We start from the raw sequence: 27,281 nt of genomic DNA, 5'->3' as shown, positions 1-27,281 counted from the left end.
GTGTCATGGAGGTTCAGACTCAATGAACACCCTGGTGGAGAGGAAACAGGCTCCCTGTGCCTCCTTTGCATAGGGATGCATCCAGGGGGCACACTGTGTTCCCTTGTGTGCATGCACCTCAGTTCCTGCACAGCATGGACTTTTGAGTCCATGCCATGCAGGAACTGTTTTTGCCGTTTCCACTGCAGTGTCCATTTTCACCGTGAAAAATAAACATGCCAGATAGGAGGAAATTCCTAGTCTGGCGGGTGGTCTGACCACGACTTTGGCATTGTGGTGGCGGGGCAGTCCGAGCTCCCCAATGTCAAAGTCATAATCAGGCCTTTTGTGTGGAGACAGTACACAACCTGTTCAGGGGTAAGTCCTACTTCCCATGCTGCCCAGGATGGTCCAGCAGGATGTGGATGGCCCTTCAAGTCACACTTAATCTCCCTTTGTGTGTGGCTGTCTCGAGTGAATACACAAATCCCAGCTGTCACCAAACCTAGACATGCACTCAGAGACAGGCAGCAGGCACCATCTGGCTAAAGTAAGAAAATACCAACTTTACAAAAGTGGCATTTTCAGAATTACAATTTAAAATCTGACTTCACCATAAGGGTCCAATCTCTTCCTGTAAGATAACAGGGCTTTTTGCAGATGTCCCCCCACTTTTTGCCCCCCATTTGGACTACTAGATGCTGGTTTCCAACTTTGACAGTGCTCTGAAGCCTGTTAACCAGGCTCCAGTGCCAATGCACTTTCACTAAAACAGTTATCGGTGAATTGGCAATCCCAAATGGTATATACTTACCTCCCTTATAAGTCCCTAGTATATGGTACCAGGGGTGCCCAGTAAAGGGGTCTACAGAGAGGCAGCACAATGTTGTGCCACCCTGGATGACCCAATTAAACTACTGACAGCAGGCCTGCCATTGCAGACTGCAGGCACAGTGCAAACTGCTTAAACTTGTCTCTGCCCCCACTGTGTGTGGCAGAGTCAAATGCACTGCTTTTGGTATATGTCAGTACCCCCGAGAAGAGGCCTCCTGTACCCAGGAGGCAAAGTGTAGTATATTAAGAGAGTAGGTATGTACGTGCATGCTTATATGTCTCTATTTTGTCTTTACCAATAAAGTACATTATAAGTGATAGGCTGTCCTTAGGCTAACATGTGACTTGCACCCAGGCAGACCCGAGTTGCTAGCTTCATTATGGTACTCCTTAAATATGTTGAGTTTGGTGTCAAACAAAGTGCCTTCTCTCCACTGCCTTACATCTGGTGTCCAGGGAAGACTGGCATGCACCTAGGTGGAACCTTAGAGCTTGCACACATGGTTGCCCTATCTTCACTGTCCTCTGATTGGCCATCCCACATTTTCCCACACCTGCTGCCCCCAAGACAGGATTCTGACTTTCTGCCTGGCAGTGTCATTGCTCCTATAAGTCAGGAACAAAGGCTGGGCAGAAAGGAGGTAACACCTCCCTTCTCCCCAGCAGGCTAGTGAAGTGACACATCAGAGCAGTGAGCTTTAAAGGCAGCACTGTCTTTGATATGCTTTTGGGCTTTTCCCCTGAGGAGGACACAGCTCTCCTCTTGCCCCAGACACGTTTTCACCCGAGCAAAGTGGGAAATTGGGTATGCAGGAGGTGTACACCTCAGGAAGGCTGGCCACACCTCCAGCGTGAGCAGCATGATCTGTACAACTATAATAGAATTCTGCCATCTTAAGGAGGGCAGAAATAGTGGGTTCTGGGTATAGAAGATGGCCTACACCAACCAATGTGGTCACCTCAGGGTGGACTATCTGCATGGATTAGCTTCCCATTGGCTACTAGCTCACACACCCCTAACTTCCCTAAATCTAGATTTCAGTGACCCCCCTGACACCAGTACATAAGATCTGAACAACTATCTTAAAGGAAGGACCAAAAGGAGACCAGTGTCACTGACAACATGACTTTGCCCACTGCAAAAGGGGGATACAGTGTCTCTGAGGCAACAGACTTGTAACTGTGTGAACAACCGTTGTCCTTGGCTAAAACTTGGCACTCCCTGGCAGAGGGACCCCTATGGAAGCCAGACGCACCTTGGACTAGCCCCCTGCAAAGTGCTGGCAAAAACATTCACCAAATCACTGGCCATTGGCCCACTGTGGGATAGGCAAAATCTAGATGGCCCAGTGCACTGTGGGAGTTGTAGGCTCACCTGCCCCAAAGTTTCAGGCTGCTATGTCACTCCCCCAGACTCAGTGAAGTTCCAGAATCTTTTCACTGCGCTTACCACTACTGAGTCTTGTTGGTCACCAGCCAGGTAACTGACCCCTTAACTCGATGCTGCAATAAGAGGGAATTCCACAACACCTGCGACCATCGTCAGAAGGGACCCCACTCTTGTGATTTTGCATTTTCTTTTCACCAACACCATCCCAGTGTTAAAAGCAGCAGTACCGAGGACAGCCAGGACCACTCTGCACTCAGGCTCCATGGGCTAGGTAAAATTGATCGAACTGTTGGGTCCTGGGAGTCTCACCACCTTTACCCTGCAAGGGTACAAGGGAACTCAACCCCTACATGACCAATTGTCACTAGTAGTTTTTCTCATTGATTACAATCATAAAGGCTCACTGTATAACACTGCTTGATTTTATATTGCTTTGAAAATCCATAACCCAGGTTATATGTATGCTATTATGTTAATTTTGGTATCTAAATTAAGATACAAAAACACACTATTTTTATAAATTGGCGTTGGATATCCATTGAGTCAAGTCAATTACTTATGAACCATAAGGGTACTGTAAAATACTTTAAACATGTTCCTCTGATAAAGCCTGACTGCTCTTTACCACACTACCGGGACTGCGCTAAGAATTTATTAGGGTGAATCCAAGGACCATTGTTGAGTTATTGTGATAATATTACATGGTAAGGCTACCCAGCCATACCACATAATATTCCACTTTCCTACACTTTCCAATTGGAAATTACACTTATGTAACAAGGTAATCCTATGGGAGAGAGAGGCCTTGCAATAGTGAAAAACAAATGTAAGAGTTTTTTTACTACTAGGACATGTAAAACTTAAAGGTACATGTCCTACTTTTCAAATACACTACACCCTGCCCTTGGGCTCTTCTGGGCCTATCTTAGAGGTGATGTATATGTATTAAAAAGGAAGCTTTTAGCCTGGTATGGGGTTTATCTTATCAGGTCAACATGGCAGTTTAAAACTACACACACAGGCTCTGCAATGGCAGGCCTGAGATATGTTTGAATGGCTACTTAAGTGGGTTGTGCAATCACTGCTGCAGGCCCACTAGTAGCATTTACTTTACAGGCCCTGGGCACATGCAGTGCACTTTACTAGGGACTTGCTGGTAAATTTGATTTGCCAATTGTGAATAGGCCAGTGTTACCATGTTTTAAGCAGAGAGCACACGAACTTTAGCACTGGTTAGTGCCAGGAGTCGTAAAGCCAGCAAAACAAGAGGTCTGGAGGCAAAAAGTCAGGGGAAACCACACCAAGGGTGCCAGGTCTAACAAAAATGTTATGTTGAAACTGACTACAACATCACTTTAACCTTAGGTTTTCTCAATGATTTTCTAAGTTTTAAAAAATATATATTAACAATTCCTAACTATAACATCACTTTATCCTTTGTTTTTTTCAGTGATTTGTTTTTGCTTTTTTTACATGAAGTAATAAATTGTTACCATAGGTAAAGCCAACCCCTTATGCTCATGGCCTTTGGTCATATAAAGCATAGGGTTGTTTGTAACACACCCTAAAATAAGCCACCCCCATGCTGTACTTTACCTTTGGTTGTGTGCAGTGCGTGGTTAACCACAGGGCCTGGCCTGCAGTCAGGCCCTGTGCCCAAACACTCCACAAGCAGCCAATCCCTTCCCTGGTGCCAAAAGTAATGAAAATAGGAAGGGGGCCACATGGGCCCCTTCCTCGAGCCTTATTTAGCCCTTGGGACCCCATTCCCAGGTTCAAATTTGATATTTAAGGGAAGTGGCATGTAGCCTCCCCCTATGAGTCTTCATGGGGTCTGAGGGACACTATCACCATGGTCAAACCTTAATAAAAGGGGAGGGGATGCCACATGGCTCCCCTCCCTGATCCTTTAATAGGCCCCAGGGACCCCAATTCCTGGGGAAAAATTCCATTAATAAAGGGGAGGGAGTTTGTGGTCACCTCCCCAAGCCTACTTCGGCCCCCTGGGACCCCATCCCCCTGGGCCTCTCTAAATGATAGGTAGGGGCCCTGTTGGCTGCCCGGGACACCCATCAAGCAACACTCATATTAAAGGGAGGGGGTGTTCGGCCCCCACCCCGATCCTTACTAGGCCCTCAGGACCCCATCCCCAAGGGCCAAAGTACATAGTTAAGGGGGAGGGAGTGTGACCCCATCCCTATCCCTTTTGTTCCCCAGGGACCCCATTCACAGGTGGTTGCCCTGGTGCCAACCCAAGCGACCAACAATGCTCAAGTTGGGGGCTGCAAGGGGAGTTTCAGGGTCCCGATGGCCTCAGCCAGCTACCCACTCAGTGCAGGAGTCAGCATTGCTCCCTCCGGAGGGAGCAGCTAATTATACATGCTCTCTCCAGGCAGGAGGAATAGCTGCAGGAGTACGGTCATGGAAACCAAACAGGAGTCTTCTCCCAGCCGGAGGGAACAAGTTTAAATTTCCCGCTGGCTGCAAGTAGGCCTCAGGAGGGCAGGCAGGGAAGGCATGTTTGTTCCAGTTTGGCGAGAGATTTAAAAACGCTCCTGCCATGCGGGAGCAAACACACGTTTCCCTGCCCACGCTAGTTCAGTCAGGGAGACTACTAAGCCCCAAGGGTGGGCTCTCTGGAACACAGTAACTGAGCCAGCCCTGGGGGATTCGGGTCCCCTGACCCCATTAAGGATCAGGTATCTATTTAAACTAGCTTAGGTCCTGGGGCTTGGGTCCCTGGGAACTACAATGGCTCAGGAAGGGGAGCTACACGCACCACCCCCTTGTTTTACTTATCGGTACCTGCGGCCTTTAAATACTCAGGAGGGGAGCCACAGGACCTCCAACCCTTTAATAAAAAAGAAAATGGGCTCTCAGATGGTAGAGTCTCAAGTTCCTTAAAAGGCTTGGAAGGGAAGGCCGCACAGCACCCTCCCTTTTAAAAAAGAAAATCAACCATGGGGGTATGGGGTCACCTGGGCCTACAAATACTCACGGTGGGGTGCTGTCTGGCCCGCTCCCAATTTTCCTACATTTCAGGCCCGGGGGATGAGATCCCCAGGGCCAAAAATGGGCTCATGTAGTGAGGCCCACTCATACCCCCATCCCCAAAATATATATTTCTTTGCTGAAATCTCACTGGAGTCCCACAGCATCACCATAAAAATTGTTTTGGCCCTACGGGTGGTTTTTCTAGATCCCACCCACAGGTCTGAGGGTGCTTAGTATCCCTACCCTGCCCCCTTACATTTTTTTTTTTAGAACTTCAGGACAGGGCATTAAGTCTCAAAGTCTAAGACCAGCCAGCCACATTTTCTCATCTTGCTTGCAGCCAATTAGAGCCTATTTGCCCAATGTAAAAAAAAAGTTACTATGGACAAACAAAAGGCTGTTTTTTTTAAATAGGGTTTGATGAACTCTTAAGAGAATCCCTCAGACCCAACCATCCGGATATACAAATCGTTTTGTACGGTAGTTTCTCAAAAATTACTGAACTGATTTACACGAAATCACAAAAAGCACAATTTGCGGACCAAGCTCTAGCTTCCTGCCAAATTTGGTGCAAATCCGAGATAAGTCTGTGGAAAATGATTGGGAATTTTGCATTTTTTTACCCCCGTTTCTTCTTGGTCCCCCCGAAACTTTCTGTTCATAAGCACTTTTTTGAAAGTTCTGTGAAGAAACATCAAATGGTGCAAAAGTTCTAAGCAAAACAAAAAGGCATAGTTAGTTCTGTGTTTTTTAAAAGCATTTTTTGTTTTCCTAATAGTTTGGCTCGATTTGACAAATCTTCACAAAACTTCCCACAAAAAAGGTTCTTTCTCTTCAGCTCCTTCGTGGAAAGTTTCAGGGGGATCTGTTGCGCGGGGGTCTGAGAATAAGGAATTGGTCCCAAAACTTGTTTTCGCCATTCGTTTTTACATCAGAAAATTGAACAGCGATCCCACACCGCAGAATGGGTTTACACCAAATTTGACAGAAAGCAATATATTGGTCCATGAAGCGAGCTTTTGTGATTTGGTGTAAATCCGTTCAGTAGTTTCTGAGTATTTACGGCTCAAGACTTTGTATATTTCATGCCATGGAGGACCTGCAGAAACAACAGATCTCATGTTGAGATCTGATAGGCTGCTACCACATCAACAATGATGTGACGGTTGCTATCTTAACAGTTTGGACTCATTGTCGAGTCCTAAAAAAAGCTAAAAGAAGATATAAGGGGGCAGGGTAACTATAACTCGTGTTCTCGCTATTCACTGCTGATTACTACGGGTGGGCGTAACTTGCGTAATTGCCTCTAGCTTACTTTCACGTGGTTACTACAAAATTATGCGTAATTAAATGAGCAGTGCAATGTAGCATAAGGCACTATTTTTTTTTTCACAAAATAGCCCAGAGGATGCATTTTGGCCTAAGACAATGGAGCTAAATGCAACAGTACATAAATAGCAACACCCCGCAACAGGTAGTGCTCTCTAGGGGCCACATTTATGAAAAGTGTCCCATCGCTGGTTGAAAACAGCGAAGCAACACTTTCCATTCAGCCCTTGTTGCGACACCTTGGATTTGCCGTATGTACAGTATGGCATTCCATGTCGCAAGGATTAACCAGCTATGTCAGGAATCCTGTCGTATCTGGTGGCGCAGTAATGACAAACTGCTGGAGTGTGTCACAAAATAGACACAGCTCCAGCAAAGTGTCATTACACAAGGGTGAGTCCCATGTAAAAGGGCCTTGACGCAGTGAATCCTAGAAGTGGCACAGTAAAATCTCAGAGATTTCACTGTGCCGCTTCTACAAGCCTTATTTACGGGTAAACGTCCACGTAGGGGTTTACATCTGCCTAGATGCGTCACTTTGTAAATATGGTGCAATGTAGTGCTTCTTTATGCCGCTGAAGAGTCACAAAAAGTGACGCAACGGCGGCATAAGGCCTTCATAAATAAGGCCCTGTGGGCCTCATTTAGGAGTTTTTGCCATAGGGCAGACACACGCCGTATCTAGCTGATACAGTGCATTCCTGTCCTTTTCCCCTGCGCTGTCGCACAATGGTCTGCCGTCCGCCAACACAGGCACCTTTGCACCTTGGTGCAAGGGTGTCTGCGTTGCGGGGATGATTGTTTTTGTGCAGAAAGTGAAACCTTCCTGCATAAGCACAATCACAAGAGGCTTTTTACCCTTTCGAATGCAGCACACATGAAAAAAGGAAAAACTAGGAGAAATAAAGATATTTCTCTTCGTAGTGCCTCCCTATGCCTCCCCTGGGGAGACATAAGTTTTTGGCACTGCTTAATATTTAGGATTTCTCATAAATCAGGGGCAGAGTCAAAAAGCCATTGATGTTGCTGGGACTCCCCCAGCAACACCCATTGCATGGCGCTTTAACACAGAAAACTGCCTTAAAGGGAATAACTGTTTACAAGGCAGCATTCAGCCCACAAAAGTGGCTTATTGCTGCCTGGTTAATATGGGACAGGCTCCAGCGCCACCGGAGCAAAACAAACTGTGATGCACTGTCGGCTCAAGGGCTCAAGTTTGTTGTTTCTGTCCTCCTGCAGTAGGATCGTTTCCCCATATTACTCGAGCAGGCGTAATTTCGGTACATTGACATCCCAAGAGTAATACAGAATTACCAAAATTACTCTAATTACTGCGTCATAAATACAATTCCTCCCAGGCCTACTAATTACCCACATATTACATCACTCATGACATCTTGTATGACATCATTGATAATATCAATGCAGCATTTGCAACAAAAATAAAGAAATGATTTAAAATACCATATTAATAACTTGTAACACAAAAAACAATAAAACATTACAAATCAATATTATTCAGAACAATATTAAATAAAGCAACATTTCACCCTTGAGAATGTTTTTTTCTGCACCATTCTGCCCCACAATAATCTTCAAATCAAAATATCAGTTGTGCACCAATTTGCTGACAAAATTTAAACTGCCTTATTATATATAATGACCGCTTAAGGACACATCACGCGAAGAGAGAACAGGTAGTGCTAGTTTGCAATTGGTGTCTGCCTCTGTTTACTTCTGACTGGTGTCTTATGTGCAGCAGTGCTTTACCGCCTTAGTCAGTGGTAAGTGATTGTTTGACAAGGGATACAAGGCAAGTGACCCAGCCCTGGAAGAATGATGATCACTGGCCATTCCATTCTTCTAGGGAATAACAAACCCTCTTGTTGCTGCTTTGTAGATTATGTAGGTAGATTTTTATAAAATTGTAAGCATTTTTGTTCTTTAATATTAGAAAACAACTGAGGTATCCGAGCCTGTGATCATTCAGTAGAATTTATAAGCCTCCACATGATTCCTCACGTGCCAGTCCTCTTCCCTTTCCCATTCTGTCTTCAATGATTTCAGATAATCCTTAATTTGCCTGAGAAGGAGATGTAATGAGTTCGGTTCTGGAACCTGCTGCCAGAAAATTAGACCAAACATATTTTTCAAGATCATTAAATAATGATTGTTTGGGAGGTAAGTGCTATATGTTGATTGTTTTCTACAATTAAGCAACTTTTCTTAATTAGTTGTAGGGAAGCAGCTGGAAAAGCTTATTGAATACAGCAAACAGCTGAAAGATAAGACGCCTGCTCGAGAAGAACCATTCCACAAACAGCTAAAGGTAAACTTGGGCCATCAGCCTCTTCTTTTTAATTGGAAACCAAAAGTGTCAAGAGTCAAAATGCGCTTGTTCTTCACTAATCCAGCAGGGGCAGCTCATCCATGTGGGCAGAGGAGTGCCACCCCACTGCTTTCTCGCAGTGAGAGAAGCAGACACATAAAATGGTATAAATACCAGTTTATGTTTCTACTTCTCGCACTCCAAGAAAGCAGAAGAAAGGTTTGGTTGGGGACGGGCAGGTGGGCGGGTCGGAGAGGAGTGGCTAGCCCAATGTTTTGGGCGCTGACTGCTTGGTCCGCCCCAGGGCGACCAAACCAGTCATGGACACTCTCCCGTTTTCTCCATGTAGGCTGCATGCAGCCTGCATGGAGAAATCAGCCTCCCCATAGACGCCTGTGGGGTCAGAGTCCCAGCAAATCACAATGCTGCCATTGCAGTGTTGTGATTGGCTTAGGGGAGGGAAGGGAGGCTGCCTGCGGCTACTTCCTGCCAGAATAAAGTGACGCGGACCCGACTGCCAAAGGCAAGTTTTATTTTTGTATTTTTTATTAAAAATTAACCCCCCCCCCACTCCACACGCGACCTCTGCCCCCCACCCGCAAGTCATGCCAGCTGCGACTGTCTTCCAGGGAAAGTTACATGCCCAATTCCTCACATATTGACCACCTGTTGGAGCAGATAGCAAATAGGCAGACTTTTTTAGGGCTGAGGGGTCGGGTCATTGGACAGGGATGGTTAGAGGAGGTGAGAAGAGAGCATTTGCTACTCCCCATAACTGCTGTTACAGCTTGCAGGGGCCAGGTAGCTGCCTGCAGCCCTCAGCTCCACTCTAAAATCTGGGACACGTAATTCCAGGAAGGGACATGCCAGGAATATTAGAAAGGCTTGCACTGGTATTCCCAGACCAGTCATAATGGTGGATTATCAATTTTAAAATTGATTATTTCCAGTTTATATTTACTCTTATTCCTTGCTTAGCATTTACAATGGTGTTACAACGATGACACATACATTTTTCGAAGGGCCTTCAAACTGAAGAAATGCTCAGGTACTGGGCTTTATAAAAAACATAAAAGCTTTATTTATCAAGGGTTGTGCAGGCGTACATGTGGTACTGTTACATTTTGTGCTTTGACCTCAGGCTTTCATAATGGTAATGCTTTACTTCACTTTGAGTCACATGACCACCCATATGAAACATAAACAAAAAATCCTCTAGACATTTAAAAAATAATGGCTAAATGTAGAATTGTTGTCACACTAGGGGCCGTATTACAATAAGTGCACTGGGGGCACAATGGGCGTCTGCGCCCTCTTTACGCTCCCCCAGGCCACTTTGGTATTATAGAAGGGGGCGCAGACGCGTGTGCGTCCCCTTTTATAATATCGATAGCGCTGGTGCACTTAAAGCACTAGCGCAACCTTCAGAGGGTGTTCCCTCATTTGCATAGGGGCATGCCCTATGCAAATGTTGGACTTCCTTTGATTCTGCACCCGCGCCATATTACATACATGGGTGCAGAGTCAAAGAAGCCCTCAGGAGGCGCACAGACAGTGCGCCATTTAAAAGGTGGCACACTGTCATGGACCCCCCAGACATCCCCTTGCAGGCAGGTGCAGTCACTGACTGCACCCGCCTGCAAGAGGATCTCTATTACCCTGTAAAAGTGCAGGCGGGTGCCACCTGCACTGTGAAAACAGGGAGCAGCTGCTCTGTGTTTTCAGATGAATGCGCTGCCCCCAGGGGAGCGCGAGTTCGCGGCTGCCCTGGGGGCAGTGCATTCATCATAATTGGGCACATTGTGATTGTTTGCACCCGGCGCACTGGGCGCAAGCAATCACAATGCATGATACGGCCCTAGAAACACAATACATTTCTTGTGCTGGTCTCACAGACTTTTGTTCAAAACAGAACATTAGTCCCTAGCAGTCCAACATCCTAATGCAAAGTATCTAAAAAACGTCTGTGTGAATTTGGGGTGTAGGGCTTAGAGGTTTAGGATGTCAGTCTTTTGGACTGAAATTATCCTACAGATGACATAGTATCTATTACATTCTATGTCATGGCCTGATTCATAAGGAAAAGTGCACCGAGCTGAAAACAGGTTCAATCACGCCAAGCACGGAAGCCAACTGTACTATTGGGTTTGTCATGACTTTTTAAAGCTGAATATTCCCCTCGTTCACAATTCCATGCTGTGTGAAGGATATTCAAATGTGCAAAAGTACATTTAGTTTTCTACCCAAGGAAAACATTTGTGCCCATGAATAAAACCTTTCCCCAATGCAGCCACCAAATATTGTGGTAATCCTTTCTCCATTCAATATCCTAACAGCAGTTAAAACTCCGACCATTAGCAGTTTGGGAAAGTGTGGGATCTCTTTTTGCAAACACCCATAAACATACAAGTTTGTGGTCATTTGCAAACTTACAAGGCTAAACACCACTTGTTCTAGTGTGGCTCAATGATTCGAGCGGCAGACCCTGATGCAGTGGTCTAGCCCAGGACCAGGGTTCAATTCCCCGCCTCGGCGGTTCTTGGGCTCAATAAATTCCACGGACATGATAATTCTCGCCTCGGTGCCTATTCCAATCATGGAGTCCCACTCTGCAACTCTGGGCAATAGCTTGCTTAATCTCCACAATGGCCCCCACAACGCTAAGGATGCCTGGCCTCCACCTTGGGGGTGCCCAGGAGTGGACGCCTCACAGGGAAAGTCAGGATGGGTTCCACAGCGGTATTCGTACAAGCACCTTGAGACCCTTGCGGGTGAGTAGTGCGCTATACAAGTATCAATTTACATTTACATTTTTACATTTTACATGCTTTCCACCTCTTGCATGGGATTTATTGCTGCAGATTTTTTCGCACGTGTGGTGGAGACATTTGCAGTAGTATAACCGCATGCACCAGGATTGCAACAGTAGCGACTCGTGGAGGGAGTGCTGCGGGGGGACGAGGGAGGGGAAGGGTGGGGGGTAGTAAACTCCGGCTCATGGCCGACTGGAGTATTGTAAATAAATAAATAAATAAAACAAATTTTGTTGCGCGCGCTGAAATGCCAAATGGCGATGCAGCACGCGCAATGAAATTCTTTTTATTTATTTATTTACATTACTCCGGTCGGCCGTGAGCCAGAGTTTACTAGCCCCCACACTGCCCCTCCCCCGTCCCGTCCCGTCCTGCCCCGCCGCCCCGCAGTACTCCCTCCACTAGCCACTACTGTCCTGTTGTGAATTCCTGGAAGGGATTAATGAAGATATTTTCAGCCATACTCATTCATTTCCGTTCTAAAACACCTTTGTTTGACAATTGAGTCCCATGCCTAAGAGAGCAAGGATGTTAAAGGCTAAATTGTGTTTCCAAATTAAAAATAGAACTAATCTTACGCAGAAGACCCATTTCGGTAGAGCAGTACTGCTCAACTTAGGTCCATGAATGATAGAGCCAGCCCTGATTTTCAGACGGTGCATACCTTCAAACCATCATCAATGGAACTGATTTACATATCAGTGGTTATCCTAAAAAAATCTGGCATTGATTCTACCTATTTTGCCTTATGAAGCAAACCCACACTCTAGAGAACCCTTCTTATCTACTTGGTGCTGAATCCTAACCATGGTAATTATTAGAAGGATGATCAACACCTGCTTCTGGTCTAGAAACTTTATTCATACTTTCTCCGCTCCGTCACTAGCCACCAACTACCACCTTCCAATCCTCTTCTGAACCATGTGAACCATTAAAATGCACATCAATAGTGATTGGTACCCCATAGCTTCTTGTAAGCAAATCTCTGGACCAGTTGAGGAAGTGTAAGAAGCAATATTAATGTATTTTCTATGATACATATTTTTTGTTAGGTATCCTTAAGTTGACAAAGGAACCAGCATTTTTCAAGACCTCTCAGTTTATCTTCATGAAGATGTACACTCGCAATACATTTTCCTACATTGTGGAGTAGATAAGTTGATGGAACATGTGATTGTATGGGGGAACAACCTTTACAATGCAACTTTTACAACGCACTACCATTACAACGAAACTGTTACAACGCAAATGCATTGACAACGCATGCCATTACAACGCAAGTCTTTACATCGACTTGCACTAGATGGCGTGCTAACATTAAAAATAGTGTAGTTTACTATCCAAACACCTTCCCTACTGTTACGTGGACTGGAGTTAGAATAGTAAATTACACTTTTTTAATGTTAGCACGCCATCTAGTGCAAGTCGATGTAAAGACTTGCGTTGTAAAGACTTGCGTTGTCTCTGCATTTGCGTTGTAAAAATTTCGTTGTAACAGCATGCGTTGTAAAAGCATGCGTTGTAACATCATACATCCGATTGTATGACATTGATGCCTGAATACATTCTTAACCAGCCAACACCAATTAAGATAGACTTGGCTTTTAGCATTTGGGCTACTGCTTATTTTGTGCACAAGTATTTACTACTAACGGCATGAGTTTTATGTCACAGGATATCATCCAGAAATATGAAGAAAAATATGCACAGCTAGCAAAAAGATGTGAAGAGATGAAGAAACTGTACAATGATGTATTGGTAAGTATGGCAGTGTCTGTCTGTGAGGGTGTGTAAAGTACAGTGAATGCATTTACATCAGTCGGATTTCTATTAGCAATCATTTACTCTGTTTTTGTACACGTATCACTGAAAGGGATCTAAAATGGAACTCTATATTATTGCTTTTGAGCATGTGAAAGTTTCCTGCATGATCCAAGCATTTACTGAACTTTTCTGCAAAGGAGCCTTGCCTGTCGAAGTCATGAGCTGGAACTCTTGTAACCATCTTCTGATCATTATCTTTCCTTTTTCCAGGTAGGAACATCAAAGTGTATGTTTTCGCTCAGTCTTAAACTGTATATTTACAGTTAAGAGTTTGGAGTGTGGGGGTGTGAAGATGGAGGGGCTCTATGGAATGAACACAGGCTAATTATCAGAGAAAGGTCATCAACCCTGTTGCAGAGCGCAACATTTGTATTTGCACCTGGAAGAGTGCTAAAGATCTTCACCCTGATTTCTGTGTTTGGAGAGGTCATGATGTGCTTGGCCAGAGGTTGGTGAGCCAACATGTTAACAGAGAGAGCAGAGAGAACCCTTGGCTCGGCTCTGGGTTTGAGAGTCCATGCACCAGTCAGCCCATAAAAATATTTCGCATGGATGTATGATGTTATAACGCATACATTTATATCGCGGAACACTACATCGCGGTTTTGACAACGCAAGTCGTTACAACAACTTGCGTTAGATGGCGCTCTAGGACAAGGAATAGGACTTAGGAGTAGTATAATTTACTATTCCAACTCCAGTCTACGTACAGTAGGGAAGGTGTTGGATAGTAAATTATACTATTCCTTGTCCTAGAGCGCCATCTAGCGCAAGTCGTTGTAACGACTTGCGTTGTAAAAACCGCAATGTAATGGCATCGCGATGTAGTCCCCGCGTTGTAAACGATGTTTCCCATTTTGCATGCAATTCATTAAAAAAAAAGATCATGTTAGAATATGATATTATGTCTTCAGACTTCACAAAACTCCATTTCGTCTATACGCCCAAGCCCGCCGCAGCCACTGTAGCTAAAAGTGGTGAGGCGGTGGGGCCGTTGGGGTTGGGGGATTTTGACAGACAATGACGAGGGAAAATTCATTATTTGAGAAGTATGCATTAAATGTGAGTGTTTTTAAATATGAACTGAGATACTTTCTTGTTCCCGCCTGGATGGCAATGCTATCACTTGCCATGATTACTCTGCATTTGGCCTAGATTTTTATTCTAGATGGAGCAACATTACAGGCTATTAAACACGAAATGTTTTTGTAGAGGGCAATCTTGAGTATGCTTATTTGACGGTGCTCTTATAATAATGAACAAATAAAGGAAGCTCAGTGAAATAAAGTATTTCCTGAGAAGTAAACACTGTAGAATTCAGCCACTAGATGTGTATTTCTTTCTGACAGCCATTAGTTAATGCTTTGTCCTTAATTCTTGACGGATGAGATTAGAGCATGGGTGACAGGCAGAATCCACATTTTATTTTTAGCAGTTTTAAATAGCATGAACTTTGGTCTGGAGACATAAGAGTGTTTCACAACAGTCAAAGACTACATTACACTTTTTTTTCGAGCACACAGATATTTGTCGGTATTCACAGGATCCTGAACCAAGGTCGGAATTCAAACCCGGTCCCCTTTGTTACGTGGTCGGCTGCTGTAGCCCCTATGCCACAGGAAAATTTGTCTTGTTTGGGATCTATGTTCTCAGAGGACATCAAGTTAAGCCAGAGCCAGGCATCTGGCATGAGCATGGCATGAGCCTTCAGTGGCTCGTCCATTTCTATGTGTGGCTTGACGAATGAGATAGTGATTGATGGGCCTGAGTGCGGGATGGTGTAACTAGAGTAATAAGATGATCGGCATCTGTGTAGGAGTCATGACATGGCATGGTTCATGTGTGTACTAAGGAGTGGTGTGCTTGTCTGAATGAGATTGATGTGCTCTATGGTAGGGTTAATTATTGAGATGGCGAATTTATGTCTGTAGATTAAAACATCTTCATGTAATCGATTTATGAGGATAACTAATTCTGCGCACAATGACTGATGTGGTCTATTGATGTTGAATGTGTGTAATGGTTAGTAATGTAGTGTCCTCAAAAGAAGGAACACACAGTGAAGTAAAAATTTGTGTTGTGCATGTTTAACATTGCATATTAACAACTTATAAAAGATAATAAAGCATAAATTAGTCCACAAGGAACTTTAAGGTATGTTTCTGGGCACCAACTAGATTGTATGTCACAATTATTACAAGCACAGCTTGTTTAGTGAACTGTAGTTGTGTCAATTACTTGATCAACCTTTCTGTTCATGCATTACCGTTAGAGAAAGGGAGTTTAACAACACGTTAACCTCAAATGTGTTGCCAGATGTCTAGATGGAAACACAAATCCTGCTTACAGGAGATCCTGGTACCATGATAAAAGTTAAGAAAAAGGTTTTCAGCCACAGGGTGGTGACTGATAGAAGGTTTGATGATTTTATTATTTGGCTTCCCAATGGATTACACTAATCAACATTTACTTTCGTCCCACACAGTTTTTTTTTTTTAGAAAGCTCACTGCTCATGAAGTACTTCTTGTTGCTAGTATCAGTCCTATTCTTAGAGCAGAACCGATTAGTTTGAACCAACTTCCCTGTGACAAAGTGATAGATCCTCTGGTCTGTACCTTTATGAAATGGAACATTTCAGGTCTAAGGGCAAAAAAAGATGATGAACAATGGCTAGCGGTGATATAGGTGGGTCATATTATTGCACTTCAAGAAACCTGGGACACTTCTGACTCTTTTGTAATGGATGGGTTTGCCTCTTTTTCTAAATCTGCGTCCCCATCAACTGAAGGAAGAGCAAAGGGTGACTTGAATACCTCAATTTCGTTAACATTATCATGCAGCATTAAGGGTCTGCTTAGCCTCTCTCCACATTTATTAGCAGTAGAATTAATATTTCCAGGCAGTGTTACTTTGGTGATAGTAAACTTTTACAATTCATTTTGTAGGGATCACGAAAGTAAACACCTAACTGCTCTTGAAAGCTTTATAGAGGATTTTGCACAGGAGAGAGATGCTCCATATGACATAGTTAAAATTGGGGATTTTAATATACATCGTTGCAAATTAAAATGCTTGTCAGATGGAGAGTTCAATTAAGATTTACCACCTATGGCCCATTTTGAAGACTCTACCCAAGGCGCCTGGCTAGAAAGTTTATTAGCAATCACTAATCTACACTGTTTAGAGTCTGGAGAAGAAGCAGAGGTGATACCAGCTTTCTTTGGTAGAGGATGCAGTTCTATTATAGATTATGTTGTAATATCAGCCCCTTTATACCAATATGTGCGGGAAGTTAGGGCGGACAGAACCGGTTTCATCGATCATAATCCCATTATTGCAGAATCTGAAGGTCTTATGGTCTTTCGGGGTGCGGAGTTAAAAACCTTCGTTAATGGGGATTTTCGACCCTCGGACCAGGATCGGAAAATAAGATGGGAGAAAATTGTCCCCGAATTCTTTCTAGCAGAGCTATACACGGAGGGCAGAGAGAACATTGAGCAATGCCTTAATGAACATAGTGAGCCCACAGAAGTACTAGAGGACTATGATAAACTAAGCTAATTGGTAAAAAGTTAACCAGTAAAAAGATTTTGGCAGGCACTAAAGAGGTTAAGTGGTTTAACGCCAACTGCTCGAAAGCCCACAAAGCCCTTATGGTTGCATTAAAAAGCTCACAAGAGATCCCGACCTAACTAAAACCCGAAAGAAAGCATATGATTTAGCCTTAAAATTAAGGAAGGCTGCTTTAAGGGGTCAGGCATGGGAGGACCTTACACAGGCGAGAGCACAAACTGATAGTGCGAAATTCTGGAGGGTAGTAAATAGCTCCTTTCTTTTTAAAGATAATAACACTACTAGAATAGAGTGTGTAATTACAGCCGCCCGATGGGTTAGTCACTTTGAAGAAATTTATGCTGAGGTTGTTACTGAACAAACTGGTGCCCCATGGGAAACGAGTGCCTTTTCACTCGCTCTAAGGTTTGAGGTAAAAGAAGTTCAAAAAGCGATTGAGGGTATGTCTGCACGAAACGTCTCTGGGCCCGATGGAATACCTGCGGACCTCTACAAGTCAGACTCAGGCACATGGGCGAAACTTTTAACCGGGGTGTTCAATGCTGCTATAAGAATGGGCCAGCCCCACTCATGGTCAACGGCGGTAATTTTGCCAATTTACAAAAAAGGTGCTAGGGACAATCCGGACTGTTATCGTCCAATTTCTTTGTTGAAATCTGCAGTGAAAATAATGGGCAATGTAAGCATAGATCGCCTAAGCACCTGGTTGGAAAAAAAGGATGTATTGTCAGGAATACAATTTGGCTTTCGTAGGGGCAGAGGTACCGTGGAACAATGTATGAACCTACTCATGATTACTAGTAAATATACCCTAGCCAAAAAAAGACGTATGGTTTTGGCTTTTATGGATTTGACGTCCGCTTTTGACAGGGTAAATAGGACTAAGTTATGGCAACTGTTGCTGGAAATAGGGATGGATAGGAATCTAGTATGTTTCTTGCACTGGTCCCATCTTAATTTGTCAGCCTCTGTAAGGTATAACGAGAATGGCTCCCTAACCAATGCGTGGAAGGTAAAAAGAGGAGTGAGGCAGGGGTGTATTCTTGTACCGGTTTTATTTACACTATATATAAATAAGTTGGGATCAGTGCTATCTAATTACTGTTTAGACATCCCTAGAGTAGGTTCCAAATCGAGTCCAGCACTTTTATATGCAGATGATGCAGTTTTACTTGCCAGGACCCCGATCGCTTTGAAATCTCCAGTTAATTCTTTTATTGATTTTATGGTAGCTCTTGACCTTGCAGTTAATTTGACTAAATCTCACATAATGTCACTTGGTAACTTAAAACGACAGAAAAAAATCCCTTCCATGTAAAGGAGGAGTGCTAACCAATGTTTCAACATACCCGTATTTGGGTGTGTTATTTGATGAAAACGTCACTTGGGTAGCACAGCGTGTGCTAAAGAAAAACACTTTGGCAAGAGCAGCTGGAGCTTCACTGGATTTTGCCAGAAGATTAGGGAGTAAACCCATACAACCACTTCTGAAAATTTACAATGAGAAATGTGTCGCTATGACAGTGTACGATAGTGTGTTATGGGGTTACAAGGATTGTAATGAACTCCAAGGAGTGGAAAATAAACATCTAAGTAAACTCTTAGCTGCTCCTTCTAGCACTCCAGCTTTTATGGTACATGAGGAATTAAGGCAGGGCTACATAACAGATAAAATTGCTGTAGCACCCCTGATATGGTGACTAAAAATTTGGTCTAGAGATCAGCCAAACCTAAACCAAACTATTTTGGGGGACTGCATGATGTTAGACAGAGTTGCAGATATTCCCTGGTTAAAGTATGTCTCCAAGCAGCTTTCTGCTCTCAGGCAACGGGAGCTATTTATTCGACCAAGAAAGCTGCATCCTGAATCTGTAAAAACTATAAAAACACAATTTTTAATGAGGAGACAATTGGATAGGGAAACAAATGAACTGAAGAAACCTACATGTAGATATTTTATGATTATAAGTCCCGTAATTTTAACTCAACCTTTTTGGTCTTTTGTTAATAATCTGCATCATCGATTTCTTTTATCGAGATTTAGATTTAATTGTATCCACTGGCACCTAACTGTCCCTAATGGTTTTTCACAGCCAGGTACCCTGCAACCATGTGCATGTGATAATTTTTCTGATCAAGACCTGTTGCACTTTTTGGGGCAGATTTATGTTGCCTGGCGCATCCCTGCAAATCAGCAAGGATGCGCCAGGAATGATGCGTCACGCAAGTTTACCCTTGCGCCACACATGATGCGCCGCATTTATAATGCGGCGCATCATGGCGCAGGAATAAACAGATGCGTGACGCATCCAATGGCGTAAGGTTGGCGCAGTGCTTCAGTTGCGTCGCAAGCGCGACGCAACTCCAGCACTGTTCCAACCAACCCTATCCCTAACATGGTGCGTCAAGCCTTACGCCTGCTTCAAGCAGGCGCAGGGTTTTGGCGCATCAGCGTTGGGAAAGTGACTCAGTCAAATCTTATAGATTTGACTGAGTCACTTTTCAGGGGCGTTCCTGCGACGGAACGCCTCCCCCTATGTCGACACGCCCACGTGAAACCTGACGCAGGTTTTACGTGGCGCAGGGCTTTACATCGTGACGCATCTCCATAGATGCGTCACGATGTAAATATGGCGCAACGTGGCGCAGGGTTTACACCGCCGCTGCGTCACAAAAGTGACGCAACGGCGGCGTAAAAGTGGCGCATCTCCGACATAGATCTGCCCCTATGTTTTTTTGTGATTTTTATACTGAGTTGCGAGCTAAATACATCCTACCACTTTTAAGAGATTGCAATTTTGCACAGGTAAGACCAGCATTGACCTATTTACAAATGCTTTCTTCCCCACTTGTAAGTTATGGACTTGCAAGCGTTTTATCAGGGGCAATCCGTAAAATAAATAATCTGGTGTGCTAACTAAAATGTTTTTGGCTATTCAAATATGTTTCTTTTATTGTGAATGTATTTTAACTGAGCTTTTAAATTTATCTGTGGTGCAGTTTTAACCCAAAATATAAATGTGTCCTTTTTGTAAAATACTTTTATGGCCAGAACGTGGCCCAATAAAGTTTTAATTGACTTGACTTGTTTGACAACTGATCCAGGTTTCATTCTAGTTATCCCACCTTTTGAGAAGACTGTGTGTTCAAGACATCACTACTTGTACTGAGTTCCTCAGCTGTTACTTTTTTAATAATTGTGAGGAGTGTTTATTCACACCTTCAGACAGTGTTTTCCCCAAGACCAAAATCGCCCACATAAGAACAAATCACAGTTTACCTGCTACCTTTCCATTGACTGCCCTTCTATATCAAGGATGTTTGTTCAGGCAGCAAAAAAAAGAAGCTTGTTATACCTTAGACTATATAACTCACCCGGAGTCCCAGGGACTACAGACACTCATTTCAAGCTACCTAAACACAGACTCATTGGGGGCTGAGTAGACGGAGCATTACATGGAGTACAGGCAAATTTGTTATCCCATATGCTTCCATATCCTGTGTTTTTATTCATAGCTTCAAGTTCATGTCAGCTGAAGGAGTGGTTATCTTCATTTGAACCATTTAGAAAGTATTAATAAATTAAAAGTTTTATGATAAATGGGCCAACCACATTGGTCAAATCTTGGTTTCTCTCACCTGGCCTCTCTGCTGAAATACATATCCACCTCAATCCGAATAGCCCTATTTACCTGTCTCTTTAATTGCAACAGACTACCAATTACTCTAGGAAACGTTGTCATTTTCCTTCAATGCTAACCAACCCTTTTAAGAATTTAGGACTGTATTCCTAAAATAGACGTTTACACCTGCCCCTACTTTCCCAGGGGCTCGTTCACATAAATAAAGGGGTTGAAGGCATTTATGTTGCCCTTTTTTTAATTGGCATTCATGGATGTGAAGTTAGAGATATTCCCACATTCGAACGAATGGTATATGCCATATGCTATAAGGGTTTTTTGCCCACGTCCATGACTTACTAAGACATGCCTGTGCTGCTGAATTTGCATCAAACCATAGGTAGTGTTTATTTGACAGAGGAAAAAAGATTCACTATATTCCCCCAGGGATCATCCCCCACGGGGTTATTCAGTTACAGTCCATGCCCATTGGAGGCACACTAACCAATTAATACTATGGTTGCTCATGCATAGATACTGACCCGAAGGGACTGTGTTGTCAGTATCAGATCATGTGGACACTGCACATTGACAGTTAAGTGGGGGCCCGCTAGGCCCATATGAGTGTGAGGGTGATCTCTGACTGCAGTCACCTTTCCACAGACTTTTGAGGTGTCCCGAAGGGGACCAGAGCCACCATCTACAAAACATGAAAGTGAAGGTAAACCACTGCTCTCTGTTCCTGTGGAACAACTGTCCTAAAGATAAATATGGGTGCAGGGATCCTGCTGCAGGCAGGTAGAGTGAGTGACTGCATTCAACAGCGTGGATACAAAAGAGGGTATCCAGGACACCCAAAGGGGAGTGCATTACCTTTGGGCCACTTCGTAGGTAGCACACAGGTAGTGTACTTCTCACAAGACTGTTTGCACCTTCACCCACATTGGTGATATGACGCAGATGCAGGGGAAAATGCATTCACATGCATGCAACCACACCCCCATGCAAATGAAGAAACACTCATTTACCATTGCACGGAAGCAAAATGTGTTCCCACACATTTGCAAACACTAAACAGGCCTCCACATATGAGTGGCCCATTATTGCAATAAGGGAGTGCCCGGGGGTTGCAACAAATATACACACATGCCCAGTGTGCCCCAGGAATACTTCTGTAATATGTTCCCTGGGTTCTTGATTATTGTTATGTCACTTCAGTTTGTCATCTCCTAGGCCTGCTGACCAAGGCTATAGAACGTCCTGTAATGCCTGCTTCCAGTGTAGCTTCTCTAACAGGGGACTTTATTGTCTTAACCTGAGAGGCCAGCAATCATGCATTGAAAGATGCCAAATACTCACCTACATTATTATATACATTGTTCTGTGTGTAAATTGTGGCACACACTTCACGTGCTGGGGCTTAGTCTTGTTGTTCACATTTCCCAAATACACTCTTAAAAGCTGGCAACCTACAATGCATACCTGTGCAAACCCTGGCCACGTGCCCCAGGAAACATTATTGAAACAGGATAGCTTTTCCATCATTTATTTTGTTTGAATCTGTTTATTAAAGTTTTTACTTTCATGCATACATCACTTTACTAATACAAGTGGCAGGTATTACAGCAGACAGTTTGGATTGCAAAGGACATACAACGCCAGTAAAGCATTATGAATGACTTGCTATGCCTATATTACAAATCAGTCATAGTAGTAAATAGACCTCAATCACCTATACAGTAAAACAAGTACTAGGGTTTAGTGTCATAAGAAACAGACACCTATTCGGTATGCACCTATCTGCAAACTGGTCTTGACATCCGCCTGATGACTCCTATGATAAAGTAGCAGAATGGCGAAATATCAGACATAAACATAATTGACAATAGGAGCAGATTCATACATTATGTAAACCAGACAACAGGAAACTCGAACATTAAAAAGTGTGTGATAGCGTCTCCTTAAAAACAAAAGTACATATTACCTAAGTTTAATTTATGGAAGAATAAATACTTTGATGGTGTTCTGCAGTTGATGATGGATTTATATTAAAACGAATTAATAAAAACTGTTCTTCTACCAGCATTTAGCACTTTCTCTTTCTCTGTAATGAGGCCACTGCTCTCTGCCATGTGTTTCCTCCTATACCTTACTTTTGACCTATATATTACTATACATTGTTCTGGAAAGAGAATGATTTTTGATACCTTCTACTATTTCCTATCCATTGTTCAGAGCTCCAGTGCCCTTGGACCATGATCAATAAAACTAGAAAATAAAATCTATTATTTTAATGTCTTTTTCAAACTCCATTGCTTTCAACAATTTTGATACCCCCAATTTGTTTTCTAATATTTAGAAATCTTTGTTCTGGTGACGAACACTGACTACAGTTTTGAGGGTGGACCACTGACCACTCACAAACAACCTTTCCTTTACATTCACAATGTAAATTGATACTTGTATAGCACACTACTCACCCGCAAGGGTCTCAAGGCGCTTGTACAAATACCGCTGTGGAACCCATCCTGGCTTTCCCCTGTGAGGCATCCACTCCTGGGCACCCCCAAGGTGGAGGCCAGACATCTTTAGCGTTGTGAGGGCCGTTGTGGAGATTAAGCAAGCTATTGCCCAGAGTTGCAGAGTGGGACTCCATGATTGGAATGGCACCGATATGAGAATTATCAGGTCCATGGAATTTTTGAGCCCAAGACCCGCCGAGGCGGGGAATTGAACCCTGGTCCTGGGCTAGACCTCAGCATCAGGGTCTGCCGCTCTAATCATTGAGCCACACTTCTCCACAATGAAGCAGGTGTTCAAACGATCCCTTCAACTTTACTAAAGGGCTACGACCTTCTTTGATTAGGTAACCATAGATACATAGCATTCAGAATCGCAATTTGAATCCTTCGATGCTGGTCTAGACACATGAATTTGTACTGGAATAGTATGCTACTAGACAGCACGGGGCAGATTTACAAGTTCTGGCGCATCGCTGCAAATCAGCACGGATGCGCCAGAAAAGATGCGACATGCATCTATCTCCTTGCGCCACCGGGAATGCGTCGCATTTGGTGCAAGGATAGGGCGATGCGTGTCGCATCCTGTGGTGTTAGGGCAGCGCAATGCTGGAGTCGTGTCGCAAGAGCGACGTGGCTCCAGCAATGCACAGGGGCCACCCATACCTAACGTGGTGCGCCACTCCTTACGCCTGCCTCAAGCAGGCGTAAGGATTTGTCGCAGCGGCCTCGGGAAAGTGACTTTTACGAGGTGTTCCTGCGACGGAACGCCTACCTTGCGCAGGAACGCCCACATGAAACCTGACGCAGGTTTCATGTGGCGCAGGGCTTTACAATGTGACGCGTCTCCCTAGATGCTCACGTTGTAAATAAGGCACAACGTGGCTCATGGTTTACTCCGCCGCTGCGTCACAGAAGTGACGTAACGGTGGTGTAAATGTGGCGCATGGGGCTTGTAAATCTGTCCCCACATGCTCATCTCGGCGAGATAGTATGCGTCACGTAAGGCAGGCTTTAGGAGCGTCAGCACAGAGGAAGACAGCAAATTCAGGCCAATCTTAGCAAATATGGTTGTGCACTGAGTTTTCCCTTTTACTCAATACAGTGCAACAAAGTTGTTTGCTGCGCTTCTTCAAGTGCAAAATGTTTACATTTGTCCCGTATTGTTCATATTTGCGTTTAAATAAACAATATGACAGAATAGTGTGTTCAAACCAAAGAAAAAATAAAGTTCTTTAATCAAATATACCTTCTGATCCTCTGTTATGATTTTAGGATGAAATACTTTAAAAACTGTGGGAACATTTCTTGATTACAGATTATCACTAATTCAAGATGGTTAATAGCGTGTATCGATTCCAATGATGTTGTCTGGTTTATAGATAAAAGTTATATTCCAAGATGATGTAGGATACGCGGACATTGCTATAATCTTGTCCTTTGTATTTCTGCAGATAAAGTTTGGAGAATCAGAAGAGCAAGATTCGCAGGAATTGTTTGGCTGGATTTCTTCATTCGTGATTGGTTTTAACAAAGCTTTGTTAGATTTAGGAGTTTGTACGCCGAGGTGATTGGTTTCGACTGGTCAGGCTCAAAGTTCATGGAATCTCATTAAAGAATCGCTGGAGATCACATTGAATGACATTGCAGTGTGTAATATTAACTGTTAATTAACCATGTTTACTTGCTTTAATAAAAAATAAATAAATACATCTGATATTCAGTATTTCACCCTTCGTTGTTCTTGTTGCACCCCTCACTAATACCATCATCCAGCCTCCATCTGTATGTTGTTCGTAATCACCTAATTTCATATTTATTCGATCTCTTTCAAGAAGTTGGACAGTGGCGGCTGGCATCTACAGGGAGATGGGAGGTAGGCGCGCTCGCTCAAACATAAAATTACAAACTATAAAAATAACACTTAGCGAACGACAGGACCTACTCACTCCGGACCTCGACACAACTGCAAAGTAGGCCTACAAACTCCCTTGACCAATCCTGGTGCTGCCCACAGCATGAGACCAGCAGCCTGTCTCAGCGCTCCACAGTGCACTGGAGGCCTGCACTTACTCTCAACCCAGGTGTCTTACAACAGCTGGATTGAGAGGTTTAAAGTGTACATGTATGACTGGCCGTCGCAAGATGGCTGGTCAAAGAGAAATGCGTACTTGAAACAGTGTAAAGGCAGCCATACCTCATCCCTGCAGCCACTCAGCAGGCCCCGCCCCTTTCTGATGCTCGCCTCCAGATGGGAATTACCATTTTATTTTTCATCTCAGGCATTTAAGAGGGACAACGCTACTCTGCTCCAACAGAGAAGTCACCCCTAAAGTTGAATCATTCTAATCGTAAGCACTACAGAAGATCTGGTTATCCCAAAGAGTAAGAACTCCATGATAGGCAACATGTGCTTCTATGAATAAGCATAAAATACCCTTTTTGGCTCTATTTACCCCTCCATGCACTCATCATGAAATAATCCCACAAGAATGCTGAATTGAGAGCAAATTGATTTGCACCTTAATAAGCATTCAAACTGTACATACATTTTGACACCCACAGATGTTAAAATCCAGCAGAATTTGTGTTGGGGAAGAATGCAACATTCTGAGTTTTGCACCTCTGAACTGGTTGAGACATGCTCTTTTTGCATTAGTTACCATTCAGTGGTGCAGAACTTGAAATTATGCAGCAATACTGTACCAGGTGTAGGAAAGTGGAATATTATATGGTATGGTTGGGTAGCCTTACCAAGTAATATTATCAAAATACCGGAAAGATGGTCCTTGGATTCACACTATTAAATCCTTAGCTCAATCCTAGTAGAGTGGCAAAGAGCGGTCAGGCTTTACTAGCGAAACATGTGTTAAGGATTTCAGAGTACCAATATCGATGATGAGTATTCGACATGACTCGAAAGAAATCCAATGCCAATTTATAAAACTAGAGTGCATTTTCATCTTAATTTAGTCACCAAAATGAACAGAATAGCATACATATACCCGGAGTTATAGATTTTTTAAGTATTATTAAATGAGTGCAGTAAAATAAGTAGACAAAATAGCATTATGAATGTTGATATTGATAAAAACAGTGCTAATGCTTATGATTGTACACACTCATATAAGAAAAAAATCGCATTGCTATTGTCGAATTCGCCTGCCATGAACCCTCCATCAACTCCGACTTGAAAATACGTGGTCAAGCAGGTTCTGCAACCCAGGCCCATGGTAACTTATTGACAGGTCATAGGTGGGGTAGCACGTAGCCGACAGACAAACGCTCAAAAAGAAAACTCAGGTCCATCCCCCAGATAAGCGCAGTGCCCCACAATAGTCCAGGGAAATTTGCCCCAATAAAGCACATATCGTCATAACGGTACGCCCATTTCCAAAACACCATAAAGTCCGATGCCACATGGAGTTTGGAACACACAGCCAATCAGGACACAACACACACAGTAATGCATTGATCATATACCCCACATGCTGGACATGTGGACACGCTACCCACTGGCCCACATTGTGTCCATGGAAGGTCGATGCCCACCTACATTTGCTATCAGGGCCCTTTTATTTATGACTCCACAGACAAGGCCCACATTCCTTTACCAAACAAGGATCACCAGATGTACGTTTATTGTTCCAAAAACTGTATCAAATTTGCTCAGATTTATTGTACTTTGAGACAGTCCTCAGACCCGTTTCTGTAAACTGTACTCCCAGCTGCAGCATTTAGTTAAACCAACTGTTTTGCCAAACGCCTCTTATCTTTAGTTTTTTCAAGGTAAAATTCATATTTGAGCAACAGTGTCAATGGCAAAAACCACAAGTGACAATTGGTCACCTGCAGGTCGAGATACATAGAAACCTTATAGGGTTAAGGTCATGCAGGCCCCAGGACCAGGCCGCAACAGTCAGAAACATTTTACCAGCCCATGGAGTCTGGGTGCAAAGTTGTCCTAGCTGTCCTTGATGCTGAATGGGAGCTGCAGGTGGTGCTGTTTTTACTGCCTACATGGTGCTGCAAGAAACAAAATGTAAAAACACAGTAGGCACACAGCTGCCGACATG

The 27,281-nt window shown here is 43.6% G+C and overlaps 1 protein-coding gene across 1 annotated transcript in view; it reads left to right on the top strand.

Moving 5' to 3' along the window:
* LOC146812254 (formin-H-like) overlaps positions 1–24,929 on the top strand; it is a 637,557-nt gene extending 612,628 nt beyond the window's left edge. The window contains exons 14-16 of the mRNA XM_085614569.1: positions 8,761–8,855; positions 13,343–13,426; positions 24,660–24,929. Of these exons, the coding sequence (XP_085470695.1) occupies positions 8,761–8,855; positions 13,343–13,426; positions 24,660–24,776 (296 nt within the window). The 3' untranslated portion in view covers positions 24,777–24,929. The remainder of the gene's footprint in view (positions 1–8,760; positions 8,856–13,342; positions 13,427–24,659) is intronic.
* The last annotated feature ends 2,352 nt before the right edge of the window (positions 24,930–27,281 follow it).

The sequence above is a fragment of the Triturus cristatus genome, chromosome 7, assembly GCF_964204655.1.
Source record: "Triturus cristatus chromosome 7, aTriCri1.1, whole genome shotgun sequence".
Lineage (NCBI taxonomy): Eukaryota > Metazoa > Chordata > Amphibia > Caudata > Salamandridae > Triturus > Triturus cristatus.
The sequence above is the reverse complement of the archived record's forward strand: the minus strand, read 5'-3'. Positions and strand labels throughout refer to the sequence as shown.